The sequence below is a fragment of the Phyllobates terribilis genome, unplaced genomic scaffold, assembly GCF_046119375.1.
Source record: "Phyllobates terribilis strain yellow unplaced genomic scaffold, ASM4611937v1 Scaffold_5__5_contigs__length_657084704, whole genome shotgun sequence".
NCBI lineage: Eukaryota > Metazoa > Chordata > Amphibia > Anura > Dendrobatidae > Phyllobates > Phyllobates terribilis.
In genome coordinates this window covers 12586175-12610325 of record NW_027362765.1, presented here as the reverse complement: position 1 = coordinate 12610325, position 24151 = coordinate 12586175, and the positions used below count along the sequence as shown (strand labels likewise).

The window sequence follows — 24151 nt, the reverse complement described above, 5'->3', positions numbered from 1 at the left end:
TATTTCAACTGTAAAACCTCAGGACTTGTATATGTGGCCACATGCACCTACCTCCTAGATTATGTATGCACGACCAAGAGGCAGTCTAAGGCTATGTGCCCACGTTGCATTTATGAAGCAGAAAATTTCTGCTGCATAAATGCAAGTCCTCTCCCGGAAAAACGCATGCGGAATTCCGCACGCGTTTATCGCGCATTTTTCGCGCGTTTATCACGCGTTTTCCACATGCGGAATTGCCTTGCGTTTTTTATGCATTGGACAAAGGCAATTCCGCTTGCGGAAACGCAAAATTAAATGACATGCTGCGGATTTTTGAACGCGGCATAAACGCTGCGGAAAAATCCGCAGCATGTGCATAGAACTTGCGGAATCCCATTGGGGACCATGGGGTGCGGATATACATGCGTTTTTCAAGCGTTTACGCTGCGGAAATTCCGCAGCATATACGCTTGAAAAATGCTACGTGGGCACACAGCCTAAGAGGAGTGTGGAGGGGGCATTTGGGTGAAATACTCCATGGTTGGGTGTCACAGGTGTGTCAGAGGTGACAGACAGTCGCCCTGCAGGGGTTTGTAGGAGATCTCCACGTTTGACAATGCAGACAGCTGCCTAGATGGGAGGCTTTGTTTAGGACCCAGATTCTACCTCCATTTAGTCTGGGTGTATATATACCTGGTGTGTCTATGTTGGCGTCGCTGGGTATACTCATTTCTACTTGGAACTTGGCTGAAGCAGCATCACGTCCTCTTTGGAGTCTTGAGGCCGTGTGCCCTGTTTGGAGTTTCTTCTAAAGCGAAGTTGTAATTCCTCTGTGTTGTCTTCCCCTTTTGTCTTTAGAGTGCTAGCGGGGGTTGACTAGTGCTCATCTCCTTCCACCCCCAGCTATAGCCTTATGCCAGGGATAGTTGGGCGAGGCATGTGATGGGTGACAGCTGCGGAGGCTGTATAGGGATGTTAGGGGGAGACAGGGTGATGCTAGTCCAGATTAGGAGGTCACCTCTTCCCCCTTTTCCCTAGTATCTGGGCTCCCTTTCCCTTTCTCCTCTGTGTTGCACTCACACCTAGCGTGACTCATTGTGTTGCCCTCACACCTGGCGTGACATCGGGACACCCCATTAGTGAGACACATGAACAGTTCACATTGAGGTGAAACAAGAGACATTTCCTTTTGCATCATTGAGGTGGTTAAACCCAATGTGAGAGGAGGTGATCTCAATAGATGTATCCTCAAAAAGGAAAGTGAGTGGATTTCCAGACTGGATTCACTAGGCCCTAAGGGACTGAATGAGCAAATTTCCTATGCCTGTTTTGTATGAATACAGACCCATTCCGGATTACATTTTAGGATTTTATACTCTACCCTTTGCTACTCAGTTCCCTGTGAACGAGGTTCACATATTGTTTTACTTCATCAAGAGATCTGAGCTTCTATATCAGAATTATTTCTTAACAGTTATATCACAAATTATACTATTTAGTAACTAACAAGTGTGGTGTTCCTTGTGTATCTCTAATTATGCAATAGGGGTCAAATATAACTATTTAGGAGTATACTGTGGGCCACCATCCCATATATTTTGTAGTGATAAAGTAGATCCACATGCCGATTGCATGATGGGAGGATGTGCAATACTTGTTTTTAGTCTCCCATGATACTGATCTCAGAGAGAGGATTTATCTGCTGGTGGAATGCAATCCAATACCATATGCGCTCCGGTGTGGAACACAGACATCTGGGCATGCACATTTGTGGACAATGATCCTAGATGGAATGATAACTGCGGGCATGCGCAGTCACAGGTACGAGTGGCGCGGCGGCAATCAGTTTATCTGGTGTTTCAGCATAAAGCACGTCGCTTCCGGACAATCACACTAGGGGATGGACATTATCGGACCTCTAGCTCCTGAGAAGTAGTGTAGGTGCAGTACATTATTGTAGACAGACTCCATTCTGTATATCCTGTGACAATTCACCTCTAGGAATGGGAATGGGCCTCCTAGTCTGGGAGGGGTTTTGCATGAAGTGGGATATTTAAACATGGACACCTAGCTGTTAGGCACACTATGCTGAACATCATGAATTATCATCCCTCTATCAAGCCTCCTAATGAACCTGTTGGGAAAATGCATTGAGGCGGATTATTGAAACATTCTGTGAGTACCATACCCTTTCCTTTATACATATTGTAGGGGTTTTACTCACTGGGGCACAATGGGAGGAAAACAGGAGGCATGTTCCTTTAAAATTTCATGTGGGTTTATTACTTCCTAAACCCAGAAGCTAAACAGAAAAGCAAATAGCCTTTAGATCAGGCAAACAAAGTAAATGTCCTTAGCAGGTCTCTGCTCAGCCAGGCTTGTGTGGCACACAAGCTGGGGTAGCGTCCAGTGTCCTGGCTTGGTCTGAAGACAAACATACACAGTAGGCCTTCTACCTCCAAACACACAGACCATGTGCCAAACAACAGAAAACCAATTCACCGACCATTTAATATCTGGTCTGCAATCCCTATAAAAACATCAAAACCGACAAAAGACCCATTTTGAGAGAGAGGAGTTTACAGAAAATGAGGAAAAGGTAAACCTCTTATAACAAATGATCACCTCAATCTATCTGTTGATAGTCCCAAAATGATACAGGAGGGATTTATATCATAAAATATAAACTTTATTGAATCATATACAGTACAGACCAAAAGTTTGGACACACCTCATTTAAAGATTTTTCTGTATTTTCATGACTTTGAAAATTGTACATTCACACTGAAGGCATCAAAACTATGAATTAACACATGTGGAATTATATAATTAACAAAAAAGTGTGAAACAACTGAAAATATGTCTTATATTCTAGGTTCTTCAAAGTAGCCACCTTTTGCTTTGATGACTGCTTTGCACACTCTTGGCATTCTCTTTATGAGCTTCAAGAGGTAGTCACCGGAACAATCTTGAAGGAGTTCCCAGAGATGCTTAGCACTTGTTGGCCCTTTTGCCTTCACTCTGCGGTCCAGCTCACCCCAAACCATCTCGATTGGGTTCAGGTCTGGTGACTGTGGAGGCCAGGTCATCTGGCGTAGCACCCCATCACTCTCCTTCTTGGTCAAATAGCCCTTACACAGCCTGGAGGTGTGTTTGGGGTCATTGTCCTGTTGAAAAATAAATGATGGTCCAACTAAACACAAACCGGATGGAATAGCATGCCGCTGCAAGATGCTGTGGTAGCCATGCTGGTTCAGTATGCCTTCAATTTTGAATAAATCCCCAACAGTGTCACCAGCAAAGCACCCCCACACCATCACACCTCCTCCTCCATGCTTCACGGTGGGAACCAGGCATGTAGAGTCCATCCGTTCACCTTTTCTGCGTTGCACAAAGACACGGTGGTTGGAACCAAAGATCTCAAATTTGGACTCATGAGACCAAAGCACAGATTTCCACTGGTCTAATGTCCATTCCTTGTGTTCTTTAGCCCAAACAAGTCTCTTCTGCTTGTTGCCTGTCCTTAGCAGTGGTTTCCTAACAGCTATTTTACCATGAAGGCCTGCTGCACAAAGTCTCCTCTTAAGAGTTGTTGTAGAGATGTGTCTGCTGCTAGAACTCTATGTGGCATTGACCTGGTCTCTAATCTGAGCTGCTGTTGACCTGCGATTTCTGAGGCTGGTGACTCGGATAAACTTATCCTCAGAAGCAGAGGTGACTCTTGGTCTTCCTTTCCTGGGGCGGTCCTCAGGTGAGCCAGTTTCTTTGTAGCGCTTGATGGTTTTAACAACTGCATTTGGGGACACATTCAAAGTTTGCCAATTTTTCTGACTGACTGACCTTCATTTCTTAAAGTAATGATGGCCACTTGTTTTTTTTTACTTAGCTGCTTTTTTCTTGCCATAATACAAATTCTAAAAGTCTATTCAATAGGACTATTAGCTGTGTATCCACCTGACTTCTGCACAACACAACTGATGGTCTCAACCCCATTTATAAGGCAAGAAATCCCACTTACTAAACCTGACAGGGCACACCTGTGAAGTGAAAACCATTTCCGGTGACTACCTCTTGAAACTCATCAAGAGAATGCCAAGAGTGTGCAAAGCAGTCATCAAAGCAAAAGGTGGCTACTTTGAAGAACCTAGAATATAAGACATATTTTCAGTTGTTTCACACTTTTTTTGTTAATTATATAATTCCACATGTGTTAATTCATAGTTTTGATGCCTTCAGTGTGAATGTACAATTTTCAAAGTCATGAAAATACAGAAAAATCTTTAAATGAGAAGGTGTGTCCAAACTTTTGGTCTGTACTGTACATATATATATATTATTACATGGTATGGATAGAGAGAAAAAAGAGGATAAAAGGGGGGAGGGAGGGGAAGGGGAGAGGACAGCTAAAGAAGGCAGGATGAGATGATAAAAGTCCTGCAAAGGGACTACCATCCCCAATTCAGCATACAAAGGTAACAGATGTAGGTCTGTGCTGCCAACGATCCTCTTAGTACTTATGTGCCCTAGAGAAACACTCCGGGTTACATCAGAGACCAGCCATCTCTGTGACACATACCTCCCAATGACTACGCGACCATTAGCCACCTTACATACCCCCCCCCCCTCTGCCTAAAGCCGTGGGCTTGACACCTTTTACTACCAGACAGGGGATTTTCGAGAGATCATCGGCATTACCATGTAGCTTCCCTGCTCTATGTTCTACAGGGAAGTAGGAGTCCTATAGCGCTAAAAACCCGAGGGTAACTCTGGCATTTTTTCACTTTTTTTCCTCATCCATCTGAGTGGAGCATAGTCAGATAATAATCTAAATTTTCGACCTAACAGTTAGTACGGTAAGGTGTCCACCGCACACTTTATAGCCAAGCGTTCCTTCTCTATGACCGAATAATTTTTCTCACAGGAGGACAGCTTTCTACTCAGGTAGAGGACAGGGTGCTCCTCCCCTTGTATCTCCTGGGAAAGGACTGCTGCTAACCCGACATCTGAGGCATCTGTCTGGAGTATAAACTCTTTCTTGAAGTCCGGAGCAACCAGGACCGGTTGCCTACACAGAGCCAGTTTCATCTTTTGAAAGGATGTCTTCGCCTCTGCAGTCCACTTGGCCTTGGCTGATTTTGTCCCTTTAAGGAGGTCAGTCAGGGGTGCGGCCATCATGGCGAAGTTTGGGATGAATTTCCTGCAGTATCCCACGATTCCCAGGAAGGCTCTGACTTGTATTTTCGACACCGGTCTCAGCCAATTTTGGATTGCTTCTACTTTAGTATTTTGGGGTTTTATCTCTACTCTACCCACTACATATACGAAGTACTTGGCTTCTTATTTCCCCATGCCACATTTCTTCGAGTTTATTGAAAACCCCACCTTCCTCAGAGCGTCAAACAGCCTGAATCTTTTCCAGATGACTCTCCCAGTCTGGACTGAAGATAGTATTGTCCAGGTATGTTGCGGCATATTTCTTATGGGATGCAATGATGCAATCCATAGCTCTCTGGAATTTTGCAGGGGCCCCCTGCTGTCCAAACGGCATCCGGGCATACTGGAAGCATCCGTCCGGCATAGAAAACGCAGTCTTCTCTTTGGCTACCTGTGCCATGGGGATCTGCCCAAATCCCTTCGTCAGATCCAAGGTGGTTATGTGCCTTTCTGGCCCAAGCCTCTTGATCAGCTCGACGACACGTGGCATTGGATATGCATCAAATTTGGAAACCTCATTCAACTTCCGATAGTTGTTGCAGAATCTCCGCTCACCATTGAGATTTGGGACCAAGACGGTCAGGCTCGACCAACTGCTCTTGAATTCTTCAATGACACTGAACTTCAGCATACAAGCTACCTCTTTGGATATCAACTCTATTCGGGCCTCAGGTATCAGATAGGGCTTCAAGTTCACCCGCACATGTGGCTCCGTCAGAACCTTGTGTTCTATGACCCTTGTGCAGCCCGACAATTCCGAGAACAGATCCCTGTTCTTCTGCATCAGCTCCCGACACTGCTGTTTCTTGGCCTTTGTTAGCATTTCCGCTATTGCGACTCCTCCAACTTCACCTTTTAGCTTGCCCAGAAAGCATGGAGCTTCCACAGCCTCTCTGTCTTGCCACGGCTTGATGAGGTTGATGTGGTATATCTGGTACGGCTTACGTCGTCCCGGTTGATGAACCTTGTAGTTCACTTCACCCACTTTTTCCACCATCTTATATGGCCCTTGCCACTTGGCCAAGAACTTACTTTCCATCGTAGGAATTAGCATGAGGACTCTGGTCTCCCGGATTGAATTGCCTCACTCTAGCTGACCGGTTGTAGACTCTGGCATAAGCTTCTATTGCCTGGAGGAGATGTTCTTTTACGATGGGCATCACATTCACAATCCTCTCCTGCATCAGAGCAACATGCTCGATGACGCTCCTGTGTGGCGTGAATTTGGCTTCCCAGATTTCCTTTGTGACATCCAGAAGACCCCGCGAATGTCGGCCATACAGAAGTTCGAATGGCGAGAACCCTGTAGAGGCCTGTGAAACCTTTCGGTTGGAGAACAACAGATATGGTAGGAGACAGGCCCAGTCTCTACTGTCCCTTTCTATGTCCTTCCTCAGTATACTCTTCAGAGTCTTGTTAAACCTTTTGACTAGGCTATCTGTCTGAGGATGGTATACTGAAGTCCTCAGTTGGGAGATTTGGAGGGCTTTGCATAACTCCCTCATCTCCTTACTCATAGAGGGAATTTCCTGGTCGGTGAGTATCTCCCTTTGGTAAGCCTGTTGGGGAAAAAACGTGAACCAACTCACGGGATATATTCTTTGCGGAGGAGTTTCTCAGTGGAATCACTTCAGGATAGCGTGTGGCATAGTCCAGGATAACCAATACATCATATCTGTGTGACTGGCACCCGTCCTATGCAGACTCCATCGGTGTGCATGTATAATACTACACAGCCACCCCCTCCATGAATTTGGTAGGTTAGTGAGTGGCTGTCTGCTTCGGTATTTTGCACATGTGCTGGCACTGCCTTTATCATGTAGGCTTGCTGCATCCTGTAGTGCATTTGCAATCTGACCTGGTGTTGGTAAGGTATTATCTTTTACTGTGATGTTTTTTGAAATTATGTCCAATGTTCACCAATAGAACCTTTGCACGATCCGTTCCTGCGTTTTTTCCACTTCCAAATGTCCCCCCAAGACATGTGAATGGGCCATGTCCAACACCTTCCGTCTAAAGGGGCCCGGCACTATTAACTGCTCCACACTCTCCTCCCTCACTTTCTTGACCCGGTACAACAACTCCTTACTCATAAAATGGGGAAACCTTGTGTCAGCCCCCGACTCCTGTGCAACCCCATTTTATAATAGTGACATTATTAAAGGCTTCCTTCAGAGTTAGGTCCCTATGTTGGGCAGACCCAAAATTCTCGCTGGTCACCCCTAACTCTGGAATGGCAGACTCAAGGGGCACTACCTCCTCATCCCCCACAAGGACACAAAAAAGAAACCTGTCTGACTCTGGGTGTGGTGATACCTCATTAGGGTTAATTTTTTCTTATCTGAGCCAGCGAACCCAGAACCCTTCCCCCACACATCCCAAAACAAGCAAAAGTCCCAGCCTATAATAATAGGGTGCAACAAGTCCTGAACGACGCCGACCTCATGGGACTCTGTACCGTGGGCCATTTCAATGTCCACTCTGGCCCGTAGGGTAGTCTTTAGCATCACCATGAATGCACTGAACGCCGACTTTTTCCCCGAGATAATTTGGAGAGGAAGGGTGCCCCTCATAAGGGTCACCAGGCTCCCGGAGTCTAGCAGTGCCGTTACCTCCCATCTGTTCACCTTCACGTGACATGCTTGTGGCCCCTCGGTGGGTGGACAGTTCACACTGCAGGCCGGATAAGCATAATATGAACAGCGTTGTCCTATGCTGCAGTCCATCGGCTCAAGGGTCAGGGGACAACGGCCTGGGCCTTGGCACCTCCAGCAAACAACATCACCTGTATGGACCTTGGACACCACTTCCCTCGTCCATTTGGACCTTGGAAGTCCTACCAGCTTTTGGGCCTCCACCCCCTGTTGGAAACTCCTGTATGTAGTGGGCTGCCTTCCCAAGGAACCTTCAACCCCCTGGTATCTCTTGATCAGTCCGACCAGTTCATCCGCATACCGGGAATCACCCTGGGCAACCCAAGGCTGTATGGGCCTTGGCAGGGAGTGCACAAACCGGTCCATCACCACCTACTCTACCATCTGCGCAGTCATTGAGGACTCTGGCTGCAGCCACTTCTGGACCAGGTGCAGCAGGTCAAACATTTGGGACGGAGGTGGTTTGTTCCAGTGATACGAACCCGCTGTGCCCTGATGGTCATTGTCAACCCCAAGCGTGCGAGAATCTCACTTTTTAGCTTGCCATACTCTTTGGCATCCTGCAAAGCTAAATCATAGTACGCCTTTTGGGCGTACTATGCAAAGCTAAATAGGGCGTCCTGCAAAGCTAAATCATAGTACGCCTACTAGGCGTACTTCTGGGGCTCTCCAAGTCAAGTATGGCGACAGTACCTCTGCCCACTGCCCACTGCTCTTGTGGAAATTTCTCACTCTCGGTGACCCTTTGAAACACCATCAGGAAGGTCTCAACGTCATCCCCCAGGGTCATTTTCTGCAAAGCCCGTCATGCCGCCTTCCGGACATGGGAGTCATCAGTCGGACCTGGGGTTGGAGTGCTCATCCTGTCCTGGATGGCGGTTGCCAGAAGCTGCATCTGCTGACGTTGTTTCTGCTAGTGCTGCTGGATCTGCTGTAACTACAGCCTGTTGGTCTCCTTTTGATGCTGCTGCGACTGGACCAGATGTTTCAGCAGGTCCTCCATTTTGTCTGGCTATGCTTGCTGGCTTGCGACAGACTTCACCCAGGACATGCAGCCCATCCTGTAGCAGTCACACGACTCTGCTGGGAACTCTGCCCGCAAGTCTAACACTAATTGTGGAGGTTTTACTCACTTGGGTGTGACAGGAGGAAAACAGGAGGCATGTTCCTTTAAAAGTTCATGTAGGTTTATTGCTTCATAAACCCAGAAGCCAAACAGAAAAGAAAATAGCCTTTAGATCAGGCAAACAAAGTAAATGTCCTTAGCCGGTCTCTGCTCAGCCAGGCCTGTGTGGCACACAAGCTTGGGTAGCGTTTAGTGTCCTGGCTTGGTCTGAAGACAAACATACACAGGAGGCCTTCTCCCTCCAAACACACAGACCATGTGCCAAACAACAGCCTCCATTTTATAGGCTGTTAACCACACCCAGAGGTGAGGTATGTGGGTAGCTGGACCCGCCCATTCTCTCCTAGCTACCCATAACCTGGCTCCCAGGTGCACCAAACAATCCTCTTAGTGCTTATCTGCCCTAGAGAAACGCTCCGGGTTACATCAGAGACCAGCCATCTCTGTGACACATGCCTCCCATTGACTACGCAACCATTAACCACCTTACAGTACCTTGATACATATCTGGTTTTATGATTACCCCACGGCTGATGAAAGGGAATCTAACACCCCCTGGGACTTATCTGACCTCTAATATTGGCATACAGGTGATAGAAATGTGAATCTATACATACCTGTATGCCTCATATTAGAGGTCTGTTTGCTGAGAAATGGCTTTTTATTCGGTGAAGATTCTGATGCTTGCTGGCCATGGGGAGTGGATTCCTTTTAATAAATACTCACTTAGCCCCATTCTTCGTGCAGATACTAATAAATATTGGACCTATGAGATTTTTACCATATGATAGTTGGATAGTTAGGGGTGTATCATCCATAGCAGCAGCCCACAGGGCCACTATGGTACCCATAAAAAAACCACAGAATTTGAGCTTGGTTTAAGTTGGTATCCATGCAGCACATAAATGCATGTTTACTATGGCCATAAATCAGAAAAAAACTTATAAGAAGAAAAATGATCATAAACCCTGCTGTAAATAAATAAATAAAAACCAAAAGTGCATTTAAATAAAATAGGGTTCTTAGTAACTCTGTTTTTGATCAAAAATGGCATGAAAGCTATCCCACCATGGTAAAATGAACCCATTCGGGATAGTCCTACTCTGTTTAATATTAAAAACCTTACCATGTATCAAACTTCTGTGTGTGAATCAGACATGAGATCTAACGTGATAGAAGATTACAGAACGGGGAAGACGGGAAACATTCATATAGACGGACGGTGGAGATGTAGTCAGTGAAGAACTCTGGCTAAATATGTCTGTAGAGCCGTAGTAGAATATGAAGATGTCGTCGTCCTCCTCATGAAGTAGTTATTTCTCATGTCACGTGTAATGAATATCTCCTGCAGTATTGCTAATGCCGATTGCAGTGTCGGTAAATGAGACGAGAATTAGCTTTATGGAAGATGAGTCTTTGAGAAACGTGTTCAGCTACAGACTCCAAGGAAGAAACTGCTTGTTGTCTGTGGCCTAAAATATATAGGCTTTATTACTAGATGTAAAGCAGAAAACTAAATACTGTAAAATAAAATATCTCCTCATATGTTTCCCCTTATTATCAGATCCTCTCAGTGAAGATCTTCTATTTAAGAGAATTTCCTTATGGACCCATCAAAGATGGATATGCATAGAGACAAGATGGTGGAGAGGATATTAAACCTCACCCTAGAGATCCTCTTCCGTCTTACTGGAGAGGTGAGAGATTCTGATGATGTCACATTACATCATTCTTATCTTTGGGAATAACAGATGGACAGAACTGGAGAGGTGAGGACTCTGGAAATGTCTGTAGTGAGATTTATTTATATGTCATTCCATAACCAGGATTACATATTAGTGAAGACCTCTAGTGAGCGCTGTCAGGTCCATGTGTCTGAGGGATGGGAAAGACCCCTGAGCTCAATCACAGGGCCTCCATCTCACCCCTTCATACATGAGGACATCAATGACCAGAAGATCGTAGAACTCACCTACAAGATGATTGAGCTGCTGACTGGAGAGGTGACACTGCTGGGAATGTTGGGACATTATACAGTAATGCTATGAAAGGATCGGGGGGATGACTGTGTCATTGTATGTATCAGGTTCCTGTAAGATGTCAGGATGTCGCTGTCTATTTCTCCATGGAGGAGTGGGAGTATTTAGAAGGACACAAAGATTTGTACAAAGACATCATGATGGAGGTTCCCCAGCCCCTCACATCACCAGGTAATAGACAGGATTAAATACGCACGACCTATAATTATCTGTATGTAAAGAATGAAATCAGCCCCTGTATGTGTTTCCTCCAGATCTGTCCAGTAAGAGGACAACACCAGACAGATGTCCCCATCCTTTTCTTCCACATGACTGTAAACAAGAAGATCCCAATGTTCCACAGGATCATCAGGTAAATGGAGAGAAGGTGTCATGAGATCTCCCCTATGATGTGTAGATGGCTGTGAAGATCTTGTGTTCAGTCTTGTTTTATCCCCCAGTATTATGTGTTTTCTATTTGTGTAATGAGAACGGTGGAGATGGCAGGATTAGAGTTGATCATAGATGTGACTTCTCATCTGTTTGTGACTTTTACAATATTTGTTTCAGGGTGAAGATCTCACCCATATTAATACTATAGAGGCATATGTAAGGGGTGATGAGTGGTGTAAAGAGGAGATTCCTACATATGACTACCCAGGTGAGTACTGACCACTGAATGAAGAGAAGTTACAGATTCTTCTCAGTCACCGGCTGTGGCTGCTTTATCAGTGGTGTAGTCCGGCCGTATCACAATCGTGTGATCACCATTTTGCCTCTAGACCACAACATTCTCTTCCACCCAAAACTGTTCAAATAATTATGGGCATTGAAACCCTTTTCCATAGAACTTACAACCTGGAGGATCCACCTACTCCCTGTGATTAGGAGACGCTACCTGCTTAGATCTGTAAACCACAAAGTCAGAAAATCACTTGAAAAAAATATTATGATGGGACTGTAAGAGAAAGCGGAGGGTAATGATGGTGTTGACTTCCTAGATCCCTGATATCTTATTGGATGAATCTACCTTCTCTCCCTTCTGTGCTGCTGAATGTGCTCATATGGTCCCTACAAGAGCAGGTCCAGTCTTTCTGGCCAAACTTTACTTTTATTATCTACAACATTAGATGTGCAGTGAGGGCCAAGTGTGAATTTCTGTCCAATGACGACAGTTTCCCTTTATCCTGACTTTTCAATTTCTTTTAAAACCGACTAACTTCAAACCAGATTGTGATAAACTAAACAAAAAAACATTACACCTGTGCCATGATATATCTCTAAGCTAAATTTAAGATGCCTCATCTCTGCACTAATATAAAACGTTCTCTTTCAATGTCAATATTTCTTCTTGAAACTCATCTGACAGAAAATATTGTCCCTTAAGATAGTTTAGTTTGCCAAGAGCCACCGAGCCCCATACTCTAATTACCCCAGAGAGGTTTCACCGCTAGTTACTCACTACTTACTGATGGAGACTGTTGAGTTTGATCATTTCAGTAGATGTTTTATTGTCTATAGTCACAGTTTTTGACTACAGTAGTTAGTTCCCAAAATACTTTGATTTAACCCCTTCCCGCAGACAGTTTTGTGTTCCTATCAGGGCCCATTTTTTAAATCTGATGTGTGTCACATTATATGGTGATAGCTTTGGAATTCTTCACAAAGGATAATAAGAAACAGATGGACCTTACAAATTATTTTCCACCTATTCTTGAATCCGACAATACCCTATATACAGTTGTATCCTACTATCTGGGCACATGGCAGGTTAAGAAGGGAAGAAGCGCCATTTAGCTATTTGAATGCAGATTTTGCTGGGATAGTGTGCAGACACAATGTATTGGGGACACTGTTCATTGTCACCTGGCAGCTCAAAAGATGGCTACCACAAACAGGCTTGGCACTATCTACTCCATTTTCCAGATCCCAGGGTTTGCCTTGTCCATCATCCTTTAACCCCTCTACATGGATTTGGACTTAGACAGAGACCCCCTAAGATTGTGCCACAGTGTTACCTAATGTTCTGTGGTGTGAGATGGCAAGAAGAATAGTCAGATAGCCAGGTCAGAGAAAATACAAAATCACACAAAAGTAGTCAGTAAATGAGGAAACAAATACACAAGCCGGGAGCTGAGCACAGAGGACTGAACTAGAGGAGAACAAGGCTGTATCTGGCAGCTTCCAGCAATATGCTTCCAGCTTTAGTAGGGTGTGGTGCTCTCCAAATGGCTGAAGCAGGGAGCAGATTACTCCAGCTGGACAGCACACACACCCATACTGCCAGACTGGATAGTACTACTGGTCCCAGGCTCCCTAATCTTAGTGGCTGGACAGAGCCTGCACCACCTAGAGCTTCTGATTCTGACGTCTCCTCCATCACCAGCGCCGCCTGCAGGATGAATAAGGCGGCTTCTGGTGAGAGAAGCAGACGTCGCAGGAGCAGATCCCAGAGGAGATGGGACCCACCATTTACAGAAGCCCTAATGTGACCAAATTGCAGAAAACCAGAGCAGTAGAAATCCCCATAAAGTGACTCCATTTTGGAAATTATAACCCTCAGTGAAATAATCTGTAGGAGTAGTGACTATTTTGACTCCACAGGCACTCTCTGGAAATTAGCACACAGTGGATGATGGAGAGTGAAAATTACAAATATATAATTTCATTACCCAACACATTGTGCCCAGATTGTGCTCCAGGAGACACACACCATCAATTAAGTGGGTTCTTCTCACTATAGTAATGCCAAATATATGGATGCTGAATGTAGTTTGGGCGCACTGCAAGGCTTTGAAGTGAGGGGGAGATCTGACTTTGGGAGAGCGGATATTGCTGGATTGGTTTATGGAAGCCATGTTGCTTTTCAAGAGCCTTTGAGCCACTAATAATGTGGAAACCTCTGGTTTTGCATTGACAGATGATGGACCTGAGTGGGGACTTGTTTTTTGTGAGAGGAGTAGAAGTTATTATTGATATTATTTTCCCCTACATAAGATTGCTTGGTGGCTTTTTGTTCCGTATTTGGGAGGCAGAATTAACAAACAGTTGAACAATACGAGCCACTGGTTCATCCTATGAGGTTTTCTATTAGACTGTGAACAGTTATTATCTTGGTGAATAATGATGGCTAACATAGGGCAAAATAAAAAAAAAATCACAGAAAAAGATACAGCCTTACTAACACCAAATCATATAACAAATGCACTAGCAGGATGCCACAGACCCCCATGATAAAGGTGGGGGCAGCACAGGTGCAAAATACTGGTGGAGCAACCACTCACAATCATACCAATTCATGGAGAGGGTGGTTGCCTAGTATTAAAGATGCACACAGATGAAGCTTGCATAGGACGCCAGTCACACAGGTAGGTGTGATGCACAGTGTCTGGCTTAGGATAGTGATGACCATACTATTATATCAGGAAGGCTGTCCAGCACTATATAAGTGCACCCCACATGGAGAGACACCCCAGTACACCCAAGCAACACTAAAATGCTAATGCTTTGTTATCTGATTTGGTTTTGGTAAGGCTGATTTTTTTCTGTGATATGTTTTCTTGGTAAATAATGATACTTTTACATAAAGTACATTTTTACGGAGAGTTTAAGTAAAAATGTTCAACAATATAAATTTTAAGGATATGTTATTCATTGGTTTTATTCTTAGCAGATGACTGTACCAGGAGATCAGAGGAACAGCTGACATCTTCAATTTTTAAATCAGATTATCTTGAGATCCCACAGGATACAACTGAAGTGAATGTCATTACGCCAGATATACCATCATCCCTTCACAGCAAAGATCTGTCATCTGAACCTATGAAACAGGTCCTGTTTTCTGATTCATTACCGACTACTAAGGAAAATCAAAGTCACAAAATAAGCATTAAAAAACAAACTGCTCCTAAAGCAAAGAAGCCATTTTCATGTTCAGAATATGGAAATAGTTTTCCCCTCGAAAAGTCTTTTCTTAAACATCAAAGCATTCACACAGCAGAGAATAGATTTTTTTGTTTCAAGTGTGGAAAATTTTTTAACCAGAAATCAAATCTTGTTAATCACCAGAGAAGTCACACAGAGGAGAAGCCATTTTCTTGTTCAGAAAGTGAAAAATGTTTTACAGAGAAATCAAGTTTAATCAAATATCAAAGAACTCACACAGGGGAGAAGCCTTTTTGCTGTTCAGAATGTCAGAAATGTTTTAACCAGAAATCAGATTTGGTTAATCACCAGAGGACTCACACAGGGGAGAAGCCTTTTTCCTGTTCTGAATGTGAAAAATGTTTTAGCCAGAAATCAGGTTTGGTTAAGCACCAGAGAATTCACACAGGAGAGAAGCCTTTTTTCTGTTCAGAATGTGGAAAATATTTTAGCCAGAAATCAGGTTTGGTTAAGCACCAGAGAATTCACACAGGAGAGAAGCCTTTTTTCTGTTCAGAATGTGGAAAATATTTTAGCTGGAAATCAGGTTTGGTTGAGCACAAGAGAATTCACACAGGGGAGAAGCCTTTTTCCTGTTCAAAATGTGGGAAATGTTTTAGCCGGAAATCAGTTTTGGTTAATCACCAGAGAAGTCACACAGGGGAGAAGCCTTTTTCCTGTTCAGAATGTGGGAAATGTTTTATCCAGAAATCAGATTTGGTTAAGCACAAGAGAAATCACACAGGGGAGAAGCCTTTTTTCTGTTCAGAATGTGGGAAATATTTTATCTCGAAATCAGTTTTGGTTAAGCACAACAGAACTCACACAGGGGAAAAGCCTTTTTGCTGTTCAGAATGTGGGAAATGTTTTAGCTGGAAATCAGATTTGGTTATGCACCAGAGAACTCACACAGGGGAGAAGCCTTTTTCCTGTTCAGAATGTGGGAAATGTTTTATGCAGAAATCAGATTTGGTTAAGCACAAGAGAAATCACACAGGGGAGAAGCCTTTTTTCTGTTCAGAATGTGGGAAATGTTTTAGCCAGAAATCAGGTTTGGTTATACACCAGAGAAATCACACAGTGGAGAAGCCTTTTTCCTGTTCAGAATGTGGGAAATGTTTTGTGAAGAAATCATCACTTCTTAGTCACCAGAGAACTCACACAGACGAGAAGCCATTTTCATGTTCTTAATGTGGGAAATGTTTTACACGGAAATCGACTCTTAACAAATTTCATAGAAGTCACACAGGGGAGAAGCCTTTTACATTTTTAACCGAAAATTGTATCTTCATAAAGGGGTTGTCCACTACTAGGACAACGCCTTCTCATTCCTCATGTTTGGCCTTGTTAAAATAAAAACACTCATAAGCACTTACTGTTCTGGCGCCGTTCCATTAGTGTCACAACTTGCGTTTCCGTAAGGCTGTTATATCACATGAGATTGTTACATCACACAATCCTGCTGCCAATCAATGCCATCTTTAGACGTATTGAACATCAACAGGAAGGACATGGCCTGGATATAGCACCAAGAGAACGCACACACTGAGAGCCCTCTCTTCAGACCGTGTTCTTGGGGGAATTATAAGCAATTTGCAGCCTCAAACATGACTTTCAATATGGGAAAGAAAGAAGAGATCAGAGGTTAATCTGAGGTCCTCCACCTCCATCAGCATGTCTGGTGTGCAGTGTTTCTTATGGAAGGTCTTATCTTCCTGCTCTGGAGCTATTACTGCCTGCCTCAGCATGGAAAAAGAAGCAGACTTAACCCTCATGATGCCAGACAGCTCCAGCCTGTAAGTACTGCACCAACTTCTCTCTTAATGTAGGCCTCACAAGAAAACCGCTCCACAAATCTCCCTGTACTCTCACCAAAGCCCACATACTGAGCAGTGCTTGCTTCACAGGGACATTTACCCCCCAGCCACAGGTTATTCTGATATGGGGAACAACTTAACTTATTTGTAGATCAGATTGTGTCTATCCCTACTAAAGAAGATATGGAGCAATATATTCAGAGGCTGGAGACCACATACAATACTGAAATACGTCCCCTCACTTCTATCCTGTCACAGCTTACTGACAAGGTACAGAGATTAGAGGATAATGTCGTCCAAGTTAGAGGCCATCATAATGCTCAGAAACTAACACTGAATCTTCACAGCCAGTAAATAAACCACCTGTTAAATATGTTTGATGTTCAAGAAAATCGCAATAATATCTGGATAAGGGGTATACCTGAAAGCATCAATGCACAAGTGATTATGCCAACACTGCGATCATTATTCAATAATATCCTTGGTGATCCTATTGATAAGGAGCTGGAGATTTAAAAAGCGCACCGAACATTAGGCAATCATGGCCCAGATCCTGAGTGTCCAAGGGACATTATCTGTCGCATACATTTTTTCAATGTAAAAGAGGCCATTGTCAGGAAAGCAGAGGAGTTGGGTCCTGGTGATTTCAATGGAAAACGCATATAATTGCTCACATACAGTACAGACGAAAAGTTTGGACACACCTTCTCATTTAAATTTTTTTCTGTATTTTCATGACTATGAAAATTGTACATTCACACTGAAGGCATCAAAACTATGAATTACCACATGTGGAATTATATACTTAACAAAAAAGTGTGAAACAACTGAAAATATGTCTTCTATTCTAGGTTCTTCAAAGTAGCCAACTTTTGCTTTGATGACAGCTTTGCACACTCTTGGCATTCTCTTGATGAGCTTCAAGTGGTAGTCACCGGAAATGGTCTTCCAACAATCTTGAAGGAGTTCCCAGAGATGCTTAGCACTTGTTGGCCCTTTTGCCTTCACTCTGCGGTCCAGCTCACCCCAAACCATCTCAATTGAGTTGAGGTCTGGTGAGTGTGGAGGCCAGGTCATCTGGCGTAGCACCCCATCACTCTCCTTCTTGGTCAAATAGCCCTTACACAGCATGGAGGTGTATTTGGGGTCTTTGTCCTGTTGAAAAATAAATGATGGTCCAACTAAACGCAAACCGGATGGAATAGCATGCCGCGGCAAGGTGCTGTGGTAGCCATGCTGGTTCAGTATGCCTTAAATTTTGAATAAATCCCCAACAGTGTCACCAGAAAAGCACCCACACACCATCACACCTCCTCCTCCATGCTTCACGGTGGGAACCAGGCACGTAGAGTCCATCCGTTCACCTTTGCGAAAAATTGGGCAAACTTTGAAAGTGTCCCCAAGTGCAGTTGCAAAAACCATCAAGCGCTACAAAGAAACTGGCTTACGTGAGGACCGCCACAGGAAAGGAAGACCAAGAGTCACCTCTGCTTCTGAGGATAAGTTTATCTGAGTCACCAGCCTCAGAAATCGCAGGTTAACAGCAGCTCAGATTAGAGACCAGGTCAATGCCACACAGAGTAATAGCAGCAGACACATCTCTTCAACAACTGTTAAGAGGAGACTTTGTACAGCAGGCCTTCATGGTAAAATAGCTGCTAGGAAACCACTGCTAAGGACAGGCAACAAGCAAAAGAGACTTGTTTAGGCTAAAGAACACAAGGAATGGACATTAGACCAGTGGAAATCTGTGCTTTGGTCTGATGAGTCCAAATTTGAGATCTTTGGTTCCAACCACCGTGTCTTTGTGCGACGCAGAAAAGATGAACGGATGGACTCTACATGCCTGGTTCCATGAAGCATGGAGGAGGTGTGATGGTGCGGGGGTGCTTTGCTGGTGACACTGTTGGGGATTTATTCAAAATTGAAGGCATACTGAACCAGCATGGCTACCACAGCATCTTGCAGCGGCATACTATTCCATCCGGTTTGCGTTTAGTTGGACCATCATTTTTTTTCCAACAGGACAATGACCCCAAACACACCTCCAGGCTGTGTAAGGGCTATTAGACCAAGAGGGAGAGTGATGGGGTGCTACGCCAGATGACCTGGCCAACACAGTCACCAGACCTGAACCCAATCGAGATGGTTTGGGGTGAGCTGGACCTCAGAGTGAAGGCAAAAGGGCCAACAAGTGCTAAGCATCTCTGGGAACGCCTTCAAGATTGTTGGAAGACCATTTCCGGTGGCTACCTCTTGAAGCTCATCAAGAGAATGCCAAGAGTGTGCAAAGCAGTCATCAAAGCAAAAGGTGGCTACTTTGAAGAACCTAGAATATAAGACATATTTCAGTTGTTTCACACTTGTTTGTTAAGTATATAATTCCATATGTGTTAATTCATAGTTTTGATGCCTTCAGTGTGAATGTACAATTTTCATAGTCATGAAAATGCAGAAAAATCTTTAAATGAGATGGTGTGTCCAAACTTTTGGTCTGTATTGTATCTCTCTGATTTAAGGGCATAAAAATTCAAATTTTGAAAATTGCAAAATTTTCAAAATTTTCGCCCAATTTCCGTTTTTTTCACAAATAAACACAAGTGATATCGAAGATATTTTACCACTATCATGAAGTGCAATATGTTACGAAAAAACAGTCTCAGAATCAGGGGGATCAATTGAAGCGTTCCAGAGTAATTACCTCATAAAGTGACAGTGGTCAGAATTGTAAAAATTGGCCTGGTCATTAACGTGCAAACCACCTTGAGTTGTAAAGGGGTTAATTTTGTCTTGGATCCTTCTTTAGACATGTCCCTGGGCTGGAGTCACCAATCTAAAACACAAACAAAAGCTTTGCTAATTGTGCTTTGGTCTCAACTGGTCGATGTATGGAGGATTCTACATCCAGACGTAAAGGATTATACCTATTATTCTCCCTTACACAATATGCATAGCCATATAGTCCTTTTCTTAATTAGCCGTCACTTGCCTACATGGCAACCTACATCTCAGGTAGGAACTGCTGTATGGTCAGTTCATGCTCCTGTATATTGTAACTAGCTATTGAACCCGTTCTATGCCCGGGTGGCGAGCATTTTTATTGGTATATGGTCTCCCATGCTGGTATATGCTGCCCCCCTCCTGGTATTTCTGCTGCCCCCATCCTGTCCCCACCATCCCATCCTGGTATGCATGGCACCCCTCATCCCCATCCTGATATGCATGGCACCCCTCATCCCCATCCTGGTATGCATGGCACCCCCCATTCCCAATCCTGGTATGCATGGCACCCCTCACTCCCAATCCTGGTATGCATGGCACCCCTCATCCACATTCTTGGTATGCATGGCACCCCTCATCCCCAATCTTGGTATGCATGGCACCTCTCATTTCAAATCTGGTGTACATTGCACCCCTCATCCCAATCCTGGTATTATGATACCCAATCCCTCATCCTGGTATGCATGGCACCACTAATCCCCCAATCCTGGCATGCATGGCACCCCATCCCTCATCCTGGTATGCATGGTTCCCCTCATCCCTATCCTGGTATGTATGGTACCCCTTATCCCCCAATCCTGTTATGTATGGCCTCCTCATCCCCCAATCCTGGTATGCATGGCACCCCTGATTCCAAATCTGGTATACATTGCACCCCTCATCCCAATCCTGGTATGTATGTTACCCAATCCATCATCCTGGTATGCATGGCATCACTCATCCCCCAATCCTGGTATGCATGGCACCCCTCACTCCCAATCCTGGTATGCATGGCACCCCTCATCCACATTCTTGGTATGCATGGCACCCCTCATCCCCAATCTTGGTATGCATGGCACCCCTCATCCCCAATCTTGGTATGCATGGCACCTCTCATTTCAAATCTGGTATACATTGCACCCCTCATCCCAATCCTGGTATTATGATACCCAATCCCTCATCCTGGTATGCATGGCACCACTAATCCCCCAATCCTGGCATGCATGGCACCCCATCCCTCATCCTGGTATGCATGGTTCCCCTCATCCCTATCCTGGTATGTATGGTACCCCTTATCCCCCAATCCTGTTATGTATGGCCTCCTCATCCCCCAATCCTGGTATGCATGGCACCCCTGATTCCAAATCTGGTATACATTGCACCCCTCATCCCAATCCTGGTATGTATGTTACCCAATCCATCATCCTGGTATGCATGGCATCACTCATCCCCCAATCCTGGTATGCATGGCACCCCATCCCTCATCCTGGTATGCATGGTGCCTCTCATTCCTATCCTGGTATGCATGGTACCCCTCATCCCTATTCTGGTATGTATGGTACCTCTCATCCTGGTTTACATGGCACCCCTCATCCCAATCCTGGTATGCATGGCACGCCTCATCCTCAATCATGGTATATATGGCTTCCTCATCCCTATCCTGGTATGCATGGCACCCCATCCCCTATCCTGGTATGTATGGCACCCCTCATCCATATACTGGTATGTATGGCACCCCTCATCCCTATACTGGTATGCATGGTACCCCTCATCCTTATTCTGGTATGCATGGTACCCTTCATCCTGGTATGCATGGTAACCCCCGCATTCCTATCCTGGTATGTATAGTACCACTCATCCCTATCCTGGTATTCATGGTACCCCGCATTCCTATCCTGGTATGTAGGGTACCCCTCGTCCCTATCCTGGTATGTATGGTACCCCATCCCTATTCTGGTATGTATGGTACCCCTCATCCCTATTCTGGTATGCATGGCACCCCTCACCCCCCAATCCTGGTATGCATGGTCCCCTCACCCACCAATCCTTGTATGCATGACACTCCTCATCCCTATACTGATATGTATGGCACCCCTCACCCCCCCCAATCCTGCTATGTGTGGTACCCCTCATCCTGGTATGCATGGCACCCCATTCCTCATCCTGGTATGCATGGTACCCCTCATCCCCCAATCCTGGTATGCTTGGTACCCCTCATCCCCCAATCCTGATGTGTTGCCCCCTCACCCCCCAATCCTGGTATGCATGGCACCCCTCATCCCTTTCACGCTGCACACGTACAAAAAAAATAAACACTTAATCTCACCTTTCTTCTCTGTGCTCCAGCACTGCGGTGTTCTGTTCTGCCGGAGGCTGGGTGAGGACTGCGGTGCCAGAGTACGCGCATGCCCATACCGCGCTGTCCGGCGCCATTTTGCTGAAGACACACTGCAAATAGCGCTATGTGCATGTGCTAATTCCGACACCTTCACTCCTGCCCCGGTCTCCGGCGAAGAGAGGCACCGCGACAACACTCCTCCCGGTCAGGTAAGTATGTAAGTACGGCGCCGGAGATCGCGGTATGTGTTCACTGTCTACGCATACTGTGATCTCCGGCGCCATATACACTCCTCTTACCTGTAACGGCTCCATGCCTGCTTCTGTCTGGAGCTGGACTGCGCAGGCTTGTCGCGCTTGCGCTGTCCATAAAGGCTTCAGACAGAGACACGCATCTCCCGTTGTATTATAGATCTGACTATGCGGAACTCCATCAAGGCTTCAGATGTTGGAACCTAAATGATAATCTGCTGAAAGACTCACTCTGTGTCTCAGACCTTGAGACTATAGACTCCTTCATATATATGAGCATGATGAAACTGCCTTACCATTTAAATGGGAAGCACTCACATGCGTCCTCAGAGGGATAATAATAAAACATAGATATAAGCTCAAAAAAGGAGAGAACAGCTAAAGTCTCATTTGCTTGAGCAGATTGATCTCCTTGACAAACAATATAAATGATCTGCTTCCCTCCAGGTATATGCAGACCTGCTTAACGCTAGAAGGGAGCTAAAGTAGTTTCATGGATGGGGTACTCGCAAATATTGTGTAATTTCAGGGCATTTACTTATGGAAGGAACCAAGTGGAAGCTTCCATTCTTGGTACTAGATATGGGGCCTCCTCGACAAAATTACTTTAAAATGTCGTACACTAAAGTTAATATATAAGGTGTGGGATAGGGGTAAAAATATTCTGGGGATTGGAAAGTACACAAACTATACTCCTTTATGGCACAGCTATAACTTACCAGAGCTACAGAAACTAAATAATATTAGTGAGTGGGAGGATAGGGGTACTAGAATAAACGTCATACTGATTGATAGACATCACCCAATAGATACCATTGCTAAAGCAGTGGATACAAAAGGTCTATTAACCCTTATTTATAGGCAGTTACTGGCCCTACATTTGGATAATGATAGTTAAGACAAAATGGGAGGAGGATGTGGGTCTGTTATCTGAGGAGCAATGGGGGAAATACTGGATTTGACACCGAATCTTTCATTGTCAGAGTCACAAAGATTGTCCCAAAATCTTCTCATTCATAGGATATATAGATCCCGAAGTATTTTATTTAAAATTGAAATAGAAACGGATGACGCATGTCCTAGATGTGGTCAAAAGGACGCCCACCTGATGCATATGACGTGGAAATGTGTAAATATTGGCGACTACTGGAAGGGGTTGATCACTCTTGTACTATCTGTATTTGGGATACAACTTCAGTTGGAACCTAAAATCTGTACCTAGGACTCCTGGGAGAAGGTGTCTTGTTTGCATTCTGTGCAAATTAGGGGTGTGGCATCCCCCTTGTTGAGCTGGTTAGTAGATATGTAGCTTACCACGGGCTTAGGTGGTCTGATATTGGGACCCGGTTCTATTTGTCTACCCTTTTATATGCATTACTTCAACTTTGATATACAGTAAGGTTTTTAATATAGACAGTGTAGGACCGTCCCAATTTAGGGTCACCTTGTCGCTGGTGGGACGGCTTGTATACTTTTTTTGATCAAAAATAGTTCACTAAGTACCCTATATTTCATATGCAACTTGGCTTTACATTTATATATAATGATGGTAGGGTATGAGATATATTTTTTGTCTTTTGTAAGTTTTGCTCCTGGGAGAAGACGTAGATCCAGACTCCCATATGGCAGTAGCTACCTCAGGAATATTATTCCAAGCCAGAAAGTTGTTGGCACTACATTGGATAGACAATTCTCCCCCAACGATATCAGAACTAAAATCCAGGATAAATAAAACTCTATGCTTGGAAAGGGGATCTTATATTAAAGGAACGCTCTCAAGAAATTCATACAAATATGAGAGCAATGGTTAATTACCCCATGTATTGCTTCAAAGAACCTTCACAGAAATACTATCCTGGATCGTTTGTCCATTTCCTTACAGTAAACCAGGAATTTATATCCTTATACCCAAGGTGTCAGTAAATAATAATTGTCTCAGTCCACACAATTGCCCCTTCTTAGATATATTCTTTTTCTTTTGATGTCTCAATATGAAATAAATAAGCAGTCAGGAAGTATTCAGATATTTATGTACAAATGTAAAATTACTATTCCAAAACATTGTACTAT

At 44.4% G+C, this 24151-nt stretch overlaps 1 protein-coding gene across 2 annotated transcripts in view; it reads left to right on the top strand.

Moving 5' to 3' along the window:
* LOC141270510 (uncharacterized) overlaps positions 1-24151 on the top strand; it is a 90334-nt gene that overhangs the window by 4965 nt on the left and 61218 nt on the right. The window contains exons 2-7 of one of the 2 annotated variants that reach the window (XM_073680524.1): positions 10538-10670; positions 10800-10976; positions 11060-11183; positions 11267-11364; positions 11562-11652; positions 14665-14827. The exons of the other annotated variant lie outside the window; for it this stretch is intronic. Of the exons in view, the coding sequence (XP_073536625.1) occupies positions 10578-10670; positions 10800-10976; positions 11060-11183; positions 11267-11364; positions 11562-11652; positions 14665-14827 (746 nt within the window). The 5' untranslated portion in view covers positions 10538-10577. The remainder of the gene's footprint in view (positions 1-10537; positions 10671-10799; positions 10977-11059; positions 11184-11266; positions 11365-11561; positions 11653-14664; positions 14828-24151) is intronic. 2 annotated transcript variants of the gene reach the window in all.